The 20426-nt window shown below is 39.1% G+C and overlaps 1 protein-coding gene across 8 annotated transcripts in view; it reads left to right on the top strand.

Moving 5' to 3' along the window:
* LOC138038609 (sodium/calcium exchanger 2-like) overlaps positions 1 to 20426 on the top strand; it is a 49123-nt gene that overhangs the window by 2634 nt on the left and 26063 nt on the right. For 3 of the 8 annotated variants that reach the window (XR_011130265.1, XM_068884586.1, XM_068884588.1), the window contains exons 2-12: positions 4003 to 4091; positions 4229 to 4273; positions 6921 to 7055; positions 7421 to 7560; positions 9365 to 9461; positions 13505 to 13607; positions 15312 to 15536; positions 16648 to 16810; positions 18379 to 18502; positions 19234 to 19375; positions 20120 to 20207. Coding sequence is in view for 5 of the 8 variants with exons in the window: in XM_068884586.1 (XP_068740687.1) it covers positions 4003 to 4091; positions 4229 to 4273; positions 6921 to 7055; positions 7421 to 7560; positions 9365 to 9461; positions 13505 to 13607; positions 15312 to 15536; positions 16648 to 16810; positions 18379 to 18502; positions 19234 to 19375; positions 20120 to 20207 (1351 nt within the window). In the remaining 3 variants the exon portion in view is untranslated. The remainder of the gene's footprint in view (positions 1 to 4002; positions 4092 to 4228; positions 4274 to 6920; positions 7056 to 7420; positions 7561 to 9364; positions 9462 to 13504; positions 13608 to 15311; positions 15537 to 16647; positions 16811 to 18378; positions 18503 to 19233; positions 19376 to 20119; positions 20208 to 20426) is intronic. The other 5 variants (XR_011130266.1, XM_068884587.1, XM_068884590.1 and 2 more) reach the window with 3 other exon arrangements.

The following is a 20426-nucleotide window of genomic DNA, read 5'->3' as shown; positions in this document are numbered from 1 at the left end:
TCCGGTAGTTATTCAAATTGAAGAAATACCCTCTCTCGTCGGAACATTTTTAGGGAGTTTAAAAACGACCATGGCTACGGCAATGTCAACGGCACAAAACAATAAAATCATTGGTTAAAAGAGCAAATATAATCGTGCAGCATAGCAACAGCAACGGCGACGGCAACCACAGGCCACCCAGATTCGGATGTTAAAAAAAATTTGAAGGATTTGCATGGGAATCTCGATAACAAACTGTAAAAGATATATGCACGCAAAAGTTCTCAATAAAAAAGCCGTACTTTATTGTCGTGGTGACTTTCTCGCTTCTTGTGTGGTTATTTGCCCGGGTTGTCACTCGTACATAAATTTTTATATACGAGTGACAACCCGGGAAGTTGAGAAGTCTCATTCAATCAGGCAAATGTGGTAGTTCCTCAAGAATGACACTAGTCGGAACGGAACTTAATTTAGGGGAGAAAATGAAACTTTGGGCGTTTTCCATTTACCAAGAAATTCCGGAAATTCCGGTTGGGATGTAAATGGCACACACGTTTTTGGTTCGTTCCACTGGAAAATTTCCGGAATAAACGGAACTTCTGAAAAGGTAGTCCTGTTTTCCCGTTGGAAACTTTCCAATGGAAATGTGTGTTCCATTTACAACTTTTGAAAGGTCTTACCACTTCCAGGCTATTCACGGCCACATTTTTAAATTTTGGCGCGTAAAATCGCAATCACTGGGCGGCGAACGGACCTGAGTTAAATGGAACACGTTTTTTTCACTCGATGGAAATTTCCACCGAAATTTCAGGAAATTTTGTGTAAATGGAAAACGCCCAAACCTCAAGTGCTGACGTCCTTGATAAATTGGGTATTTCACGTTGTTGTTTTGCTGACGACAGCAAAGAAATGGACGAAAGTGAAAAAGGCACGTGCAGAGCGTGCAAAGCTGTTGTTTTTTTGCCCACTAAATATGCAAATTTGCGAAGTTTACGTTGCCGTCGCCGTTGTCGTTTCCTATTAGGGAGCTTACGAAACGACGACGCCGACGGCAACGACGACGCTACAAAACAATAGGTTTAGTGAGCAAAAACAATGGCTCTGCACGCTCTGCAAGTGCATTTTACATTTTGGTACATTTCTTTGCCGTCATCTCCTAAATGACGACGTGAAATGACCAAATTCAAGGTTCTGTGGAGGACGTTAGCACATGACGATGAATTTTCAGTTCTCTCTCTACACTTCCAACCCACTCATACCAGTTTAATCTCTCACCAGTTACTACACATTTTTGACGCGAAACGACATGAAATAGTTTCGCAGTGACATAAATAACGCGAACTCGTATTTTTAAATGAAGTCCTCGTAGCCGTCGTCGTCCTCGTTTCGTAAGCTCCCTACTACGGAGCTTAAGCATGGGCGTGTTTGAGACGCGGACGGCAACCGGAAGTGAGTTGTTTTCCTTTTTAACTTGTCTTCACACAACCACATTTACATTGCCAAGTATCTTTTCTCCATTAGATATGGTTAGAATAAAAATCTGGGAGACACCACCGTCCTAGCGCGCGAAATGTTCTCTTCCGGTTGCCGTCCGCGTCTCAAAAACTAGGGAGCTTACGAAACGAGGACGACGACGGCTACGAGGACTTTATTTAATAATACGAGTTCGCGTTATTCATATCACTACGAAACTATTTCATGTCATTTTGCGTTAAAAATGTGTAGTAACTGTTGAGGAATTAAACTGGTATGAGTGGATTGGAAGCGTATAGAGAGAACTGAAAATTCATCGTCATGTGCTAACGTCCTCCACAGAACCTTGAATTTGGTCATTTCACGTCGTCATTTAGGAGATGACGGTAACGAAATGTACCAAAATGTAAAACGCACGTGCAGAGCTAGCAGAAGCCTTTGTTTTTGCTCACTAAACCTATTCAAGTTTTGTAGCGTCGTCGTTGCCGTCGGCGTCGTCGTTTCGTAAGCTCCCTACTACCTATATTTTCTCTGAAACCCGCTCTCGTACCCACTTAGGATTACGCGCTAACATTGCTCCACGTGAACGAAATGGAATAATCACAAAAGACTTATGATAATGCTATTATATTGGGGTGACGTTTTTGTCGACATCTTAAAGTATCTAAAGTCTTAACGTGTTTAACTGATATAGGTGCTGATCGTAACTGTTGAATGCTAATCTCTTTAAAATGAGTTCTTAGACTTTTAAGAAAAAGAAAGTGAGCATCGACGCTTTTGAAATAAAAACACAGACTCAAGGTACTGTTTATCAGCGTTATTTGAAATGGGAGTTTAAAAAATTCCTGTTATTTAGTCATTTGAAAAACTTGACCAGCTGCCGTTCTTTTACATAGTTTCATGTTAATTCTATTTCGGATCAATCCTGCCATAAATCCAGTTGTAAAGCCTTTCCCCAGTGGCGGATCCAGACATGGCGATAAGGTGGGGGCCCGCTCTCAAACATTTTGTTTTTGCCCTTTCACAGTTTTGGTGTTTAATGGTGTTTTGGTGGCTTTGGTCCAAAAAGAAGGGGAGGGGAGGGGGGGGGGGGGGGCCCGGGCCCCTCCGCCACTGTTTCCCTGAATTGTTCGCCGATATTGTGGACTTAAGTCGTCGATATTGTGGACCACTTAAAGGCGTGCTAAAAACACCCGCCTAGTTTGTTAGCTACGCCATGCTGATGAGGCCCAAAGGGCCGTAACAGCTGTCCATGGCTGCTAATTGACCGGGTGAAATGGTTGTGCGCATACGTGTTGTGTTGGCCACACCGGGTTGGTGTTAGCGCGTGTCACCTTGCTTTTACTAAGTTAGTCACTGGAACAACGACAAACAAGTTTGAAAAGAACGTAAATTTACAGTTTTAATTTCGTTCTTTTATTAATTTTTTTACTTCTAGGTTGTAGACCGACATTTTGACAACATGAACGAAATTCATCTTCAGAGTCAAATGCCTTACTTTTACGTTTTTTGTTTAAACACGATATTTTTTGCAGAGCTGTGATATAAGAGTGTATGCTAAAATTAGATCGTTCTCGGATCTTCTCAAAACGATGTGCTTTCAAAAGCCGACACTTTTGTACAGAAAATCCGATTGATCCGGCGGTAAATCAAATGAAACGGGTTTTTCGACTGAATTTTTTTCGGGAAAAAAGGAATACCTTTCCACGATTTTCCCGGAATGATCGGAAAATCCTGTTCCATTTGCATTGTCCCACTTGTACCTGCTCTTGAAAAAAAAAACATGAAGGACTCCAAGGGCCTTGGTGTTTAGCTGCCCAAATGACTCGTGCGGGTTTCACGCGGATGCTTTATAGCTTGTAGCTGCACTGCAGCTGCAGGTGAGATCGAAAATCCGGCAGCCATGTTTGTTATTCTAAATGATTAGTATCCAGTCTCTTGAGAAGAAAAAGAAAAGAAAATCTCGAAAGGAACACACTCGTCCCGTTCCACATTTTGATTGAGGAAATTTGTTCTGTTCCTTTACACTGAAAATTCTGCCCGGTTTTTCCATACAAAAGGAAAGCGCCCCAGGACTGTTGGTTTCAGCTATGCAGGGGTATCTTGAGATTTCGTGCCATCACATCTAAGACCAGTCGCATTCTCATCAATGTTGCATTTATTTAAATACATTATGTCGGATTGAACAAATTAAAAAGCAATAATAATTCAAAGCAAAGATGTTGCAAAGCAGAGTAACAGTTGATGTTGGCTCTGGCAGAGCGCGCTAGTTTGGCATTCCCTAACCATTGCGCATGCTTCAAAGTATTCCGCTGATCATCATCGGCTCAAGTATCGCTATTTTGAAAAATAAGTGAAAGAAATGTGTTGAAAATGGCGTGGACAGTCGGTGGCAAACTCACATTCTGAAGTGAAATAAGACTCAAAAATGACTTTTTTGGTGTCATGTACATCGGAAGCTTTTACCAACTTGTGATGACTCGATCAGAGAACAAGTTATCCTACGTCTGTCTCGTTTAACCTTCGCTATGCTGTTACATTCGGTTGCAGGTGCGTGTAGTGGGGCTTACCGAACCTGGAAGCCCAAGTCTCATGCATCGATCAATGGAGCTGACAGCATTGGAGCAGCAAAGACTCAGGTGAGTAAATGCACGCTACAAATCGATGGAGGTTGATCGACTCAGTGCAGTTGCGTTTTAATATAATAAAGTTTCACATTGGTGTGCGCATGCCTCTTGTAGTTCAAAATGTATTAAGTTATTTCTGTTTTGCTTAGTAATATCAGTGAAAATGACTTTGCTGGAAGCAAGCAAAAGTTGAGGTGCGTTTGTTGATTTTCTCTTACAAAATAGATTATGTTTACAAGCAGTCCGTTTGTTATTGAAATGTACCAACCACCGGAACTCGAACAAAAGAGTCGTCTGTTTCATCAGTCAATAATGCTCTTGCCTGGGCTGCTTGAAAGCTAGGTTCGGTGTAACCAGCATTAAATACCTTGAGAATCTATGGATTTGAATACTACTCAACCAGTGTCGAAACTGGTTGCTTGTAATCTTGCAATCTGATTGGCTAATTTTCCATTGCGTCAATGCTGCTTGCATCATGCTCGTGTCAATATGTCACACGATGTAATAGCCAATCAGGGGTGCAGGGGTGGCACAGTGGTGAGAGCACTCGCCTCCCACCGATGTGGCCCGGGTTTGATTCCCATATTGTTGTTGATAATATATGTAGTACAGACAACTCTGAACCACTTTCAATTTTTTAAATGTTTCAAGCAGCTCCACCCAGCCTGACACATTTATAACTTACAAGGGTAACAGAGTTCGACCCCTCCAAGTTTGCCCACACATTTCAAGTTTGACACTTTTCCCCTAACCAGTTTCACCCCTTGAAGAAAAAAAGTTATAACAAATATAAATCCTAGATCACAGAGCACAGATGATTGGTGATCATTCCAACAAATCCGTGGCTCTTTAATCTGTCTACAGTATTGTATTTTCTTAAAGAATACCACTTGAAATATTCAATTTGGCTTGTGCTTTCTTTTAGACAATGAAGATGATTTATGAATTGACCATAGTTTTTCACATTCGAGTCGGACTAGGGGTTGAACTTGAAATGTGGAAGGGGGGGGGGGGGTGGGTGGGTTTGCAAACCTTGGTGGGGTTGAACTCGCTGGGGGCGAGGGGTACAAACCTTCTTGGGGTCGAACTTGCGGGTGGGCAAAACGCTTTTAATTCCTTACAAGGGGTGACATTTGACAGTCATATAGTGAAACTGTTGATATAAAACAATTTTCTAACAGTTTTCAAAGCAAAAAAGTTCTTTGTAGTCACTGAGGCAACTTAAAAAGTTGTAAAGAATCCTTAGAATATCCAGACTTAAATGTGATAAGAAATCTACCACCCAAAAAATAAATATTGTCAAGAGATTATAATTTCTTGATATTGTATTATAAATTTTAATTGAAGCATTGATCTTCGTATTTATGAATGCAATTTTAGAAATAATGTAGAGAAGCCTGAAAAATTCAGGACTTCAACAGGGTTTGAACCTGTGACCTCGCGATGCTGGTGCGACGCTCTCTATGTAATTGCTAAAATTGCGTTCATAGCTGCGAGGATCATTGCTTCACTTGATTTCATATCTGCAGTTCAATTTATAATTCACCTTCATTATTATTTCGTTCATTATCTAGATTTTCTTACCCACTCATTACTTTTCGCACAATTTTATTGGCTACTTTATGTCACGTGGTGAAAATCAGACAACGGATATGTTGTGGTTTAAATTTTTTTCCTGGTTCAAAATTTTTTAAACCAGTTCAAATTTGATTTTCCTTGGTTTCACATTATGATAATGGGAATTACACAAAAAAAAACCTAAATATTATTAAAATGGTTTGAACAACCCCAAATTGGATACCTGTAATTGGACACCCATGTCATTCGCGTGTCAATCACGTGCACTTGGATGGGGTCTTTCTTGCTGTTTTCATACTGTTTGTAAAAGAGGTTGAATATACATTTAACTTTTTCATGCAAAGAGGTAGTCAAAGACTTCTTATCCCTGGATTTTGTTCTGATTTTCTCACATTTTGTTATGGTTATGATTAATTAATAATAGGACTTTGTGTCATACAATTCAGGGATAATCGTGCTCGTAATTTCAAATGGGCCTCGCGTAAAATCACTTGCACGATTACTCCCTGAATTTTATTCCTCTCAGTCCTATTTCTATTACTAATACATGTAGTAATGCAACTTTCATCATCATTATCGTCATTCTAGTGACTTTGTCTGCATTCAAAACAAATACAGTATTGACTCCAGAAATAATCTGCAACCTCACCTTACTAAAGTTATTAATAATTAAAGTGCTACTGTGACCAAAAAATAATAATATTATTCTTCTTTTTCTTTGGATTTCAAAACTATGTTAACTAAACACTAAGTGACCCAAGTTTTTAAGTTCTGATTTTATAAAGACACTTGTGTATTTTAACTGCTAACTTTAAGATCTTGAGAGAGCTGGGTCAAGGAGAAAACGACATCAAAGATTCACTGGTGTAAGAATGCAATGCGTGTGTACACGGCTGAATTAATATGCAGCATTTGAGTTTCGGGCTTTCAGATTTTTAAACTCGTGTTTTGCATATATAATAAGTTGCATTTACGCACTGAAATTTTGAGTAATTACGTCACTTTTCCGTAGATCCAACCTTTTGAGGTCCAATCGGTCATTTTTGAACGTGAGTAATGGTGGACCGTAAAATCCAAACCTTTGGAAGGACAGCCTTTAGATAAAAATCAAAGCTCAAAATTTTCCCATTCAGGTGTTAAGCGAACATGCTTTCAAAATCTGAAGAACAAAGGAAAATTATTTTTTTATCATAGTAGCACTTTAATTAAGGAACTTGCATTGAAAAAGTTAACAGTAATTATAGGATGTAATTTTTGTTTTAGAGATGTTGTGAATTTGTGGAGAGGATCAAAGCCTGACTGCAATGCAAACAGAACAACCACAGATGTGGTTTTGGCTTTGAAGCAATTTAAGCAAATCACACAGCAGCCTCAAAATGCTGCTTCCTCCAGAGCACGGTATGCCAGTAATAAGATAATATTTATACAAGAATACCTTCAGAAATGAATTTTGACGACTTTCATCGCAATCCTTATCGGTCATAAACTTTTGAATGAAGTATTGCAAACACACCTGATTTTAATTACTAATAGATGAAAAATTAGAAGAAGACTTATCTCTAAACTGGTAATGTGATAAACAATAATATTTAAGAATTCAGAAAAAAATAATAGAACATGTACATTACATGTATGGAGCCTTGTTACAGAACAGACACAAAGCAAAATTGACATGTATCAATAAAATATGAAATGATAATTGGTTCTTTTTTAGTTTTTTCTTGTGGGTTATAATAGTAAACCATGTGCTATTGTGATATTAGTTTTCGACATGCTGCTTTGCGCACTATAACCCGGCAGAGACAGGGAAACTTCAAAGGACTGCAGGAACATGACAAAGACCGTGAACAACAGTTGAATCTTCTCTCAAAGTCTTTTTGTGGATCAAGATCTGTATTTGGGGGTAAGGTGTATTAAGTTAAATTTGTATTGTTTGAAAAGCGCCTTAATTGTTAGGGAACTTTAATATCATCCTTCAGTATCTTGGGCTTGAATGTGTATTGCTATAGACTTGCACAAGGTGCGGCCCTGCATGGCAGGCATCGGATTGGTCTTTTTGGAAAGCAATAATTGATGGCATGATACATTGTACATTATGTACTTTATGGATAGCTACAAAAATCTGCGAGGTTTTCTTCCACTTTTAGCATTATAGCTGCATATACTGTAGCTACAAAGTGGTTTTGTAACTCGAACTGGGCTCAAATTGAGATTTTGACGAATGTCCTACTGACGTCCTGTTGTTTGTAAATGTGACTTTACCTGTATCTCAAAGGTTAATATGGAGGAGAAGGCTGTAGATGAAGGGGCAGGATCAACATAGTGAAAAGTCTATTTGCTTTCCATTTTGCATTACTCGTTGCACCTGCCAGGCTGCCTTATGTTGTTATCGTAAATTTACCTAATTGTGATCGGCCTAAACCAGTATAATTTTATAGCAGCACAGAACACTGAGTTTATGTTAGCACAACTTTGTAAGCTTACATGTACTCTAGTTCACAGTGGCACAGTCCTTCAAGCCTGCCTGAGCTGATGTACCCTGGGTGCCAGAGACTTTTCTAGCGCGGTTTCCGGTTTTCAGTCAAGTCTTTATAGTGACCCGCGCGAAAAGCCTCTGGACCAGAGCGCTATTCCTTTGATAGCGTCGAACCAATCGTTAGCTCAGTTAGATCAGTTGGTCCAGATTTTGGACAGGACGGCTGATTGGCTCCGAACGACCACCTGAGGGACAGACGCTACAATTGGTCGACAAGAATAGACCAGCACGTGAAAGAATATTGTTGACATCACGTAAGCGTACTGCCAGAAGTGTTGTGATGGCGGTTTGTGAAAGTTTGGGGAAGGCACTGAAGGAAAGTATAAGCAATGTACTAGAAAGTTTTGACGGTGTAGAGAAGTTAAGTGATGTGCAAACAAGTGGGGTATTTAATTTTATTCAACGCAAGGACGTTCTTGCTGTCTTGCCAACCGGTTCCGGTAAATCGTTGTTGTTTCAGCTTATTCCGGGTCTTTGTTTACGTCTTAACCAAATGGGATACTGCGACTATCCGAAAAGTGCAATTGTGATTGTTGTTTGCCCGTTGAATGCCCTAATCGAATGCCATATGAAGGAGTTACGACAGCGGGGAATTTCATGTACTTGTTTATCCGGAGATGACGTCCATGTGATTGGCATAAATGTAATCCGATAAAAAAGCTCAAAGGTCAACGGGGACGGTAAAAAGCACCGCTCCGTGCCAGAGGTTTTTCTCGCGGCTTCGCCGCTCGTGGTAGGCCGAAGCTGTGTCGGCCTTTGGCCGACACCGAAAATTCCCGCCGCACGCGAGAAAAACCTCTGGTGCCCAGGGTAGAGCTGATGACACAGAAGAGAAATTTAAATTTATGGTTGTTTGACAAGATAACTCTGCAGAAAACTTGGCTTTATAGTCCTTTATAAAACAACCAAGAAACTCTTTACCTTGTTCTGTTCTGTTGTGAGGCAGACAAGGAAGTTGTTTCTTAAATGCATGTACATTTTTCTCTGTTAACCCATTGACCCCTGGGGGTTCCCCATTGACAAGTAAAATCGTCTGGCGTTAGACGGAGTAAAATACTAAGTATGGCCGGTTTAGGGGTGAATGGGATAAGTAGTTTTGTATCTGCTCTTTAAATTAACCTCTTGAATTTTGAAAGCACTGGTGTGTTAACAACATTATTTGTCTTGATAGATGAACAATCATTCAGCTTCAGTGCAAGGTCGTATTCAGTGGTAAAAAGCAACAAGATGTTAACTGTGGAAGTGCAGCTTAATCAAAGGATGTCAAGGTTTGTTTGAATCACATAAACGTTCTGTGTTAAAATGTGGTGACCCAGTTACTGTATATAAATAGTTAGTGGGCCTATAGCTAATAGACCAGTTCACGTTCTTGAGTGCAGCATGGGTAATCAGGGCAACATGATGGGAAATTCAAAGCCTAATAACTGAGATGAACTGGAGTTGGTATCTATTCCTTTGGAATTCCTAAATATTGCTTTTTTGTCTCCATACATTCTCTGTAATTTTTTGCCTTTGCAATTACAGGAAATGTATGGCAGAAACTTTGTTTAATACAATAATTTCCACAATAGCCATTCTCTCCAACTTCATTCTGCCGCACCTTTGAGCACACATCTTCTATTCTGGAAAATTTAAAAAACCCAAAATTGCATATCATGAATACTTTTCATCGTTTTGAACTTCCACACAAACCTTTGAATTTCTCTCCATCTTGCTGTGATCACCTATAATGCACTCAAGAGTGTGAAGTCGTCTATTCTCCAGAATACTCCAGAATTGTTGGCCCCAGGTATGATTGTACGTATTGTAGCTGCTTTGTTTCCTTAGCCAAGAAACTGTTCCTTACAGCTGTACTCTGTTCTTTCTCCACCCTGGGCCAGTCAGTTCAATGAATAGTTAGCATTTACGCTTGCTTAAGTTTTATAGCGCTTTTTCAGGTGTGAAAACCAGTGGCCATTTGTTTTAGTTCATTGAGGCCATTCCAGCCAAAGTGTTGACCTCAATGAACCATTATTATTTATCATCACAATCTGTTCTCATCGCACCTACTATGTACAGTGATGTACATGGCCAAGGTCAACAGCACAATTTTGTCCAGAAATGAAATTAGATGCATGCCAAAGTTTGACATCCAACACAAAGTGTCCCCTTACCTCTAAGCCTTTACTACCTACATGTATTTCCAACTTACAATACGGTACGGGTAAAGGTTATTGTAACTTATAATTTTTAGCTTAAAGTAAATTAATGCAGCTTTTTATCGTTTGTGAGGAGCAGCATTTGGGGACACTTTATTAAAGTCGTTAATACACCTTATTCCAAAATGGCGGCTGATTTATGCGGATACAAATTGGCCCTTGTTGCCTTGTTCAAGATAAAATATCCTTTTGAATTTTAAGCTTAAGAACGAGGCATCAAGGGCTAATTTGAATAAAAACAAAAGAATATTTAAATGGCGGCCATTTTGGAATAAAGTGTATTGTACTAGGTATCCAGAGACGCAAGTGATGTTGACATTGGGAAGAAGGGCAAGGGGACACTTTGTGACGCTTATTGAAATCCAGGTGCCTCTAGTACACGTACACTGTAAATGGCATTTCTGAACACATCTGTGCAAACATGAAGTCCACGAGAATGAAAAAGAAGTGGAAATATGCTGATTTGGCAGGTTGTGACTTTTTATAAAACTTTGAAAATAATAATAATTATTATTATGATAAAGGATGGGATGGCACAGTGGTGAGAGCACTTGCCTCCCATCAATGTGGCCAGGGTTCGATTTCAGACTCTGTGTCGTATTTGGGTTGAGTTTGTTGGTTCTTTTTTCTACTCGGAGAGGTTTTTCTCCAGGTACTCCCAGACTGGTTTTTCCCTCTTCACAAAAACTAATTATTTGATTTGTTTTGAGTTGATTTCATTAGTGTCCCCAATTAGTGCTCTGGTGCTAAATCCATCGACACTTAAATAAAGTTGTTGTTGTTGTTGTTGTTGTTGTTGTTGTTATCATTATTATTATTATTATTATTATTATTATTATTATTATCAGGATTATCAGGGTTCTCAGTAGAAGCTGGCAACCTGTGGAAATCTGCTGGCTGTGAGCATGAAGGTAGCCGTTCAGGCGGTTACTAAAAAAAATTATTCAAAACATATAATTGTAAACTTATGTTGAAAAGGATGACATTTAGAGAAAAACAATTATCACTTATTTGCTACACACTTCTTGACAAAAGTTTGGATGTTACTCATTTCAAAGTTTGCAAGTAAGTTTTGTCGGTTTCGTAATGTGTACAATCACATCAGCTCAGGATGCCTTTTGCCTGCAAACGCAGACATATTTCCAGTGGTCCTTTCTCTCCTTCTTTTTCGGGGGAGAGAAACGTCCGCCGGGAATATGTTTGCGTTCACAGGCTAACGATGACTGTGCTTTAGGTTGCGCTCTGAAAATGCAATGCACTTAAAAGATAAGCCACGAAGTGTCCATATGTCATCTCGCCGAACAGACGTTGTATGCGTGCCACTTTTCTTTTCAAAACAGCTCTTCTCGTTGAACGAAGGTACTGTATGTACATTGTATTATGCGTTGAACGTAATTATGTCAAAACGAGAAAAATCAATCTACGGATAGATATTTAATCGTTTCTAGTAGAAATACAACCCCCAAAATGCAGCAAATATCACCCCCGGAAACCTAAAATTTGAACATTTTACAGGGAAGCATGCCCCCTGACCACCCTAGAGGCTCGGTCCTATGGGCCTCATCAGCTGCCTGTTATTGCCATTTTGCCGTCTGTTTGAAAATCTACTGAGACCACTGATTATTATTGTTATTTTATATAAATTATTATAAAGGCCCCTCCTTGGTAATGTTTATAAAGTGCTAATGTTGAGAATTACAGGGTGGGATAAAAAGTATGCTTTTGATTGGAAAGCAGCTTGTCTCAACACTGTAGTACAGACATATGCTGATTTGGCAGGTTGTGACTTTTTATAAAACTTTGAAAATAATAATAATTATTATTATGATAAAGGATGGGATGGCACAGTGGTGAGAGCACTTGCCTCCCATCAATGTGGCCAGGGTTCGATTTCAGACTCTGTGTCGTATTTGGGTTGAGTTTGTTGGTTCTTTTTTCTACTCGGAGAGGTTTTTCTCCAGGTACTCCCAGACTGGTTTTTCCCTCTTCACAAAAACTAATTATTTGATTTGTTTTGAGTTGATTTCATTAGTGTCCCCAATTAGTGCTCTGGTGCTAAATCCATCGACACTTAAATAAAGTTGTTGTTGTTGTTGTTGTTGTTGTTGTTGTTATCATTATTATTATTATTATTATTATTATTATTATTATCAGGATTATCAGGGTTCTCAGTAGAAGCTGGCAACCTGTGGAAATCTGCTGGCTGTGAGCATGAAGGTAGCCGTTCAGGCGGTTACTAAAAAAAATTATTCAAAACATATAATTGTAAACTTATGTTGAAAAGGATGACATTTAGAGAAAAACAATTATCACTTATTTGCTACACACTTCTTGACAAAAGTTTGGATGTTACTCATTTCAAAGTTTGCAAGTAAGTTTTGTCGGTTTCGTAATGTGTACAATCACATCAGCTCAGGATGCCTTTTGCCTGCAAACGCAGACATATTTCCAGTGGTCCTTTCTCTCCTTCTTTTTCGGGGGAGAGAAACGTCCGCCGGGAATATGTTTGCGTTCACAGGCTAACGATGACTGTGCTTTAGGTTGCGCTCTGAAAATGCAATGCACTTAAAAGATAAGCCACGAAGTGTCCATATGTCATCTCGCCGAACAGACGTTGTATGCGTGCCACTTTTCTTTTCAAAACAGCTCTTCTCGTTGAACGAAGGTACTGTATGTACATTGTATTATGCGTTGAACGTAATTATGTCAAAACGAGAAAAATCAATCTACGGATAGATATTTAATCGTTTCTAGTAGAAATACAACCCCCAAAATGCAGCAAATATCACCCCCGGAAACCTAAAATTTGAACATTTTACAGGGAAGCATGCCCCCTGACCACCCTAGAGGCTCGGTCCTATGGGCCTCATCAGCTGCCTGTTATTGCCATTTTGCCGTCTGTTTGAAAATCTACTGAGACCACTGATTATTATTGTTATTTTATATAAATTATTATAAAGGCCCCTCCTTGGTAATGTTTATAAAGTGCTAATGTTGAGAATTACAGGGTGGGATAAAAAGTATGCTTTTGATTGGAAAGCAGCTTGTCTCAACACTGTAGTACAGACATTAAAAATATATTACAGTTCAGCAAAGTTATCACCTTTCAACAGATCACCATCCATTTCACCAGCTCCTCATGAGCCATTGACAGCTGTCAACCAAAGTAACTCGGCAGAATTGACGATACCAGTCGTTAACTGGACCGACATTAAGGTGTGTAGTCCCAACAGCTTGAAACCTGAGCAAATGGAAAGTCGTTCTCTACAATTGGTTGCTTTTTCAATTTTTGTGCAGGTTATTGACAATTCCCAATATACTAATAAGAATCATCACTTTGAAGTTCACTGCTGAAGCCCTAATTTTGAAATACATAATATTTATTTTCTCATCTATTTTCTTTACAGTTATTGTTGTGGCATTAGTAAGGAGACTTTTCCAAAATTATGTAAACACAATGTTGTAATTGCATCCATTGGAGACTTGGAAAAAATACAAGCTCCGGGTGCTTTAACTACTGAGCTACTGGAGTCTGTGGTGAGCAAGGGTGAAATGTCGGTCTTTGACTTGAACTGCATTATGCAGCTACAAAGCATCCAGTGGTTGCAATAACAATTGTGTTATTTATATATTTCTCACATTGATTTTGCTCAATTCTCCGAAAGCTACCCTAATTTGAGACATTTTATATGCCTCCTCAAATTACAATGTGAAATAGAATCAAAAGCTGGGGAATAAAAAAAAATGGGAACCTCTTGCTAAATTTAAATGTATTATATACAATGTAAACCCAAATGACTACTATATTATAAGAATCCATAATATTCTTTTCCTAATCTCCTGTCAGCAATCTTTCAGCATCAAACTCATGCATTGCATTTTTCATCCTTTCACAAAAGTTTCAGCCCTTTTTGTAATAATTAGTGTTAAATTTGTAAGTATATTATGTGTAAGTGTTCTATGTAGTCATAGTATTGTTATTAGTTTTATGTGGTATGAATAAATTTGTAATTAGTGTTAAAGTGGAACTGTAGCGTACGTGTTGTACATAGCTACAGCATTGTTATCAGTTTTTTACACTGGTTATATAGTTCTGTTTGTAGTAAGTGTTGTACATAGTCACAGAATTCTTAAATTGCAAATCAGGAAATTTTATCTTAAGTGACCATTTCCTTCATTCTGGATTAACAACATCTAGGTCCACTGCCCTTTACAGTCAATTTCACATTACTTTACCGCGCCACGTTGCAAAGTCAACGGCAACGGGCTGATTTGGGGAATTTGCGAATTTCGATCTGGTTGGTATGAAGTTGGGAAGTTCATTTCAAAGTTCGCAATTTGGTTGTCTAATTTGATGGGTAATTGGCTACTTTGTAATCTAGTATCCAATTTCCCAATGAACTTCGCAACATGGTGCGGTAAAGTAATGTGAAATCAACTGTAACATATCCTTTCCCTACTTTTATGAGACAGGCACAGCCCATTCGGGTTGGTGCGTGACCTTCTGAGCTGGAGGTTGCCAGTTCGATCCCCACCTCATTCAATCGACATCTGTTTCTACTTTCCTCTGATCCGTGTAGCTTTGAGTACCCATAAAACAGAGCATTGACAGAGGTGTGGGCTAAAAAGGTGTGCAGCAAGGGCTACAAGTTTATCAGTAACTCTAGTTCACTGTCATGTGTTATCCTCATAAAATAAGGACCTTTATTTACCTCTATTTTAATTAACCTTTACTCTGTCTAACACCAGACGATTTTAGTCATTAGTGGAGCCGCTTTAGAGGCTTTCTTGTTTCATCCAATGTGGTATCATGACTGACATGACAGACTAGCTTGCGTCTTGCATTATGACTGTACATGTACCATCATCTCTAGTACAAGCAAAGTAAAACAAACATAATTTGTTCTGTGTGTTCTGAAGCAGAGTAATGGTGGACCAGTATCAGCGCCAAAGCCAGCAAGGACCACACCTTCTAGAGACAATGTCAGGAATGGTGGAGATCGGCTTTCTGATGCAACCTTAAAAAGCGACTTTGAAAATGATTCTACAGGGCAGTGTTCCAGCGTGGCTTGTTCTGTTGATTACGAGACGCGTGATGGCAGTGCCAAACATGGAGTAGATTACCACAAGTTAAAAGGCACATTAGTGAGTGTTGTAACCTTACATATTTTACTTAAAGTTTTACTAGTAACGATGAAAAATAACTGTTCTTTATCTCTTGGTCCATAGAAATTTAATGCGTTTAATTTGCATGATGAGTATGAGTTTTGTATGTTGAAAAATCATTGCCTGTTTTGCTTGCAAAATTGTTATGGAACTCTGCTTTTAAAATCATTCCCCAGAAACAGAAGTCAACATTTCAAACATTGCATGTTGACTGTCAATCTTGGGAATAATAACACTCAATTAATTTAAGTGCTGACTTGGTAATAATTATTCCCAATGGTTGGAATTTCAAGTCTTCTTGGACAAAAAATTTTTGTGGGCTTATTGTGCTTTGTGGGACATTGATTTACCCATTCTCAGTTTTCAAAGTGTGAGGCATGGCTTTCTGGTTTGGTAATTACTGGCAGTAGCTATGCAATGCTTGAAATTAGCAGTTGTCCGGTCTTTCCAGACAACCAGAAAGTTTACCAGGCGACTAGTTTTTAGTAAACTAAAAAAGGTTGGTTGCCCGAAGAAAAAACAACGGACAACCAAACCAAATAAATAGAAATTGTATTACATAAGCAGCACCGAACTCACGAGATGGTTTTCTGTTGTCAATGTCTGATAGTAGTGTGAAGTTTAATAATTAATTTGCCGCCGTTGAGCATTTTCCCGGGTTTTGAATATCTGTGGCTTTTACAAAAACTTTTCAAATAGGAAAATTCATGTGTAGCTGTTGATGGAGATCGATGACTCCATTTGAAAATGCTAAAACTTAGACCCAGAATTCCACAAAAAAAACACAGGCGCACACTTAGAACGGTGGGATACTTGAGCTCCAACGCCATGCGATTGCATCTCAACAAGGCAACTGCATTTACTCGTAGGGGGTTTCCCGATGGGCAACCAAGCATTTATCAGGGCAACCAAATTAACAGGTTATTAAGTTGCCCAGCTTTTGAAACAGGGACAACCTGGAATTTTTTTTAATTTCGATCCCTGGCTATGTGGTCACCCTTCCAACAAAAGTGAAGCTCGAAACTCAACTGAACAGTATAAATCAATCTCAAGTAACCCTTATTATTTTTATTGTTGCTTGGTTTTTCAGGTGTTTAATTCAGGGGAAACCAGAAAGTCACTGGCAATAACACTTATTCATTGTGAAGGATATGCCCTGGAGAAGGACTTCTATGTCTTGTTAAAAAATCCAGTAGGAAAAACAGAACTGGGAGAGCCTAACCTGGCAAGGATCACAATTATTGATGATGATGGTAATAAAGAGACTTTTTATTAAATGGCTAATGAAATGAAAGTTAGAAAGATCATCACTTACAGTTGTGTACTAAGCAATTACAGGCAATCCTGAAAAATCCTGCCTTGAACAGGATTTGGAATCCATGACCATGTGATTGCTTGCACTTGTATTTTCCACTGGCTGAGGAACAAAATAAGTGGTAAATGTTTTCTCACACACCTCTGGAGCCTGGGCCCGAGGGTTTGTTTATGAGTCACGTGCTCAGTGTTGTTTGTCAGTTGTGTTTGCTGTCCGCCATTGCTGATGTATATTTCAGAGCCCCAGTTCCCACCCAACTCTTTGCTTGAGTTGATAACATACACTCTGTTGGTTAGATATTCTTTATTAATTAAGACTGTCAGCATAGAGTCTTACTAAGCTTATAACTATTGTTTTAATATTACTGTATTTTGCCTACATTACGTATAATGTTAGGCTGTATTGGTTTGAGAAATAAAAGAGTCAGTTGGCGGCAGTCAGCTTGGCAATGGCTCCCAGAGGTGTGTGAAAGGGCTGGGTTCTTAGGATGCCCCCAGTTGGCATCTGTTAAGTCTCACTCCCAGTGGTCAATGGATTAAGAGAGTAAAGTTATTAAAGTCACAAAGCAGTTGTGCTGTTGTCAATCACCCAACCTCTGGTTAATATTGGGTATTGTACAATACAATAATACAATACAATACATACTTAATTGACCGCTCCCCACAGGGGCTTTTCAGGGCCAATGAAACACAACGAAACGACAGAACAGAACAACAACAACTGTTAAGAATCCCAACTGGCTGGAGGCAAACCAGTTGGCTATTTACAAGTGCGGCTGGGAAGTTGAACCAGGGACTACCACGATCAAATTCAACGAGTGGTCAGAGCGGGTCTTGAACCCGGGATCTCCGGATCTCAAGGCAAGCGCCCTAACCACTGGGCCACACTGCCTCCATGAATTCGATTTTTAAAAGGGCAGGTCAATGCGTCAAAGAACTTGTAACCGACATGTCACTGGTATTATATTGAATTTGATCCAACAATGTGTCAGTCAACGCATTGGCCAAATTATGCGTGAGCCAACATGTAACTGACATGTCACTGACACATCACCAAAGTTGGTCAACATGTCGCGGTTGGGATCGAATTCATTACTACGATTACTGGACGGTTAATGATAGTGGATGTACAGTCATGTTAGAAACACTTCAGTGTTCAGTGTTTGATTAAATAAGTTTTGAACATTGTTTTTATGACCAACTGGGTTCTGTTATGGGCTGACTTGGCATTTTAGTGATGCAAAATGGATAACAACACAACAGGTTGCAAGGCAAAGCAGCACCAAGGGTTCAGGCTTGTCATTAATTCCCTGGGCTGTACTTCATTTACTGTTTGTATTTTTGTTAACAACATACCGGTAAATGAAAAATTATTATGAGAAAATGAATGATACTTGTGTCTTTTTTAAATTGATAAAACTGCCTCTGCAGTTAGTTCCTTTTACTGGTTAACTTGAGACATTTTTACGAATTTAAAAGCAATAATTTTTATTGTTTTTATTTTCAGAACCTGGCGAGTTTTCTTTTGAACAAGCAAGTTATTATGCCAATACAGTAACTGCTGATGTAACTTGTAACATAATTAGAAGGAAAGGCTGTGATGGCCCTGTTGCATTGACCTACAATACAATGTAAGTTGTCGTTCTTGTTAAATGATATTGAACATTTTAAACACAAAGCCACACTTCACCTTTGATCACTAGTTTGAATGTTCGACAAATTTTCCTCTTTTGGGGCCAAAATGCAGAGCCAAACATGGAGTTTCCTGCATTGTATTCTTCCTTTGTGATAATAGGGTCCCCCCTTCCCCCCTCCCCCCCCCCCCCAAGATTTAGTGCATTTCTGGGTGTAAGTGACAGTCAGAGCCAAACAGAGAAGATCCTGCATTGTATTCTTCCTTTATAATAATAGTGGCACACACCACTTCCCCCTCCCCTCAATAAAAAGAAAGGAAAAAAGCTCTCTGAAGTGCTACACAAACAGCTCTCAATCAGCTCTTGTGGCACGTACATGTAATCGTTGTTTTCAGGAACAACCTTGGACATTTCAAAGTAACGGTAATAAAAAAAGTGGACTATCCTTGCCCATAATGTCAGTGATGAAAAGTGTACCACAAGTTGTATTCACACCCCACTTGCCTCTATGTCCCCTTAAATTTTTGGTTGTTAGCAATGTTGCAGAACCTCAAAGAGGGCACCATGGCTGAGATTGATTTGTCAGCCATGGGTGTGTAGTGCTGTGTGGTTTTGGTCGTGAGATGTTATTCTTTTTCAGGGCTGGCTGGTCACAGTCGAGGACCCTGGATAATAATATTGTTAGTGAATCCATCAACTGAATTTAATTTAAATCTTGCTTTTTATAGGAATGGTACTGGTGTGGGTGGCACTGCAGATGAACTAAACAAGAAGCTGTGTGATTTTGAGCATGCAGTTGAATCAAAGCTGTTTTTTCAACATGGAGAGACATCCAAACAGTTTGTCATAAGAGTAAACCCTAACTGTCAGGTATGGCAACTGATCATGTGGGGTGCAAGCCTGGTTCAGTGGCAAGAGTATTTGATATCTGCCATTGTGTTGTATTTGATTATTCCCATAGTTTACTCTCCATCACTTGTCACACAGCTTTTTGGTAGCAGTGTCTCAAAATGCAAGTAATTATTAGATGCAAGCTCAATTTTGATGTCCCCATTAATTTAACCCTTTAACCCCCAGTGGCCACCTATAAATAGATTTTACTCAGTCTACTGCCAGACAATTTACTTGTCAATGGGAGATCCCTCGACATGAGTGATGTTGAAATATGCGTGCATATAATTACTTGCATTTTTGGACGTATCTGCTTCTTCATTTGGTTTTTCTCTATAGGTTCTATAGAGCTGGTTTTCCCTTTTATCAAAGACCAGCATTGGAACTCAGGCCAATGCTGTTTTCGCAAACAGAACTTTTCGAAAACGCTAACGTCACACTACCAGCTCCAATCCACACTCTGTGCAAATTTATATTATAAACTTACTGGTATTCAAGATGGCAGACAGGCACATTGTTTTGTAATTTTATCCTTGGTATATTATAGCCTCTTCTATGGTTTTAAAGTCTGAGTTAGTGTCTCTGTTTTTCAGATTAAAATTTTGTAGTCTTTTGTTTGGTCTTAGTAGCGAGCCAATCAGATCATACCTCATGTGAAAGTTCCTATGTGAACTTGTTCTTCTTTTGTGTAAAATAGAATCTCTTTATTGTTTTCCATTATAGAATAAAAACTTCATTGTGTTATTGAGTGATCAAAGCCCAGGAGCTAAGATAGGGGTAAAGAGTGCTGCTGTCGTGAACATTACCAATGGTAAGCTAAAATATATACAGTACATTATAAATTATTATATGGCTTGTGTTTGTACCCGATATAACGCGCGCTCTGATTGGTTAATTGTGACTGAATTGTAGGGCATTATTCTCCCGTAATGCCCACGGGCCGATTACGGGCTTGCAAAAACAAAGCAAAAGGTAATTAAAAAGCCATATAATAAACAACTTACTAACCTCACTTGCTCGGGACCGTACT

The sequence above is a fragment of the Montipora capricornis genome, chromosome 2, assembly GCF_036669925.1.
Source record: "Montipora capricornis isolate CH-2021 chromosome 2, ASM3666992v2, whole genome shotgun sequence".
Lineage (NCBI taxonomy): Eukaryota > Metazoa > Cnidaria > Anthozoa > Scleractinia > Acroporidae > Montipora > Montipora capricornis.
The sequence above is the reverse complement of the archived record's forward strand: the minus strand, read 5'-3'. Positions and strand labels throughout refer to the sequence as shown.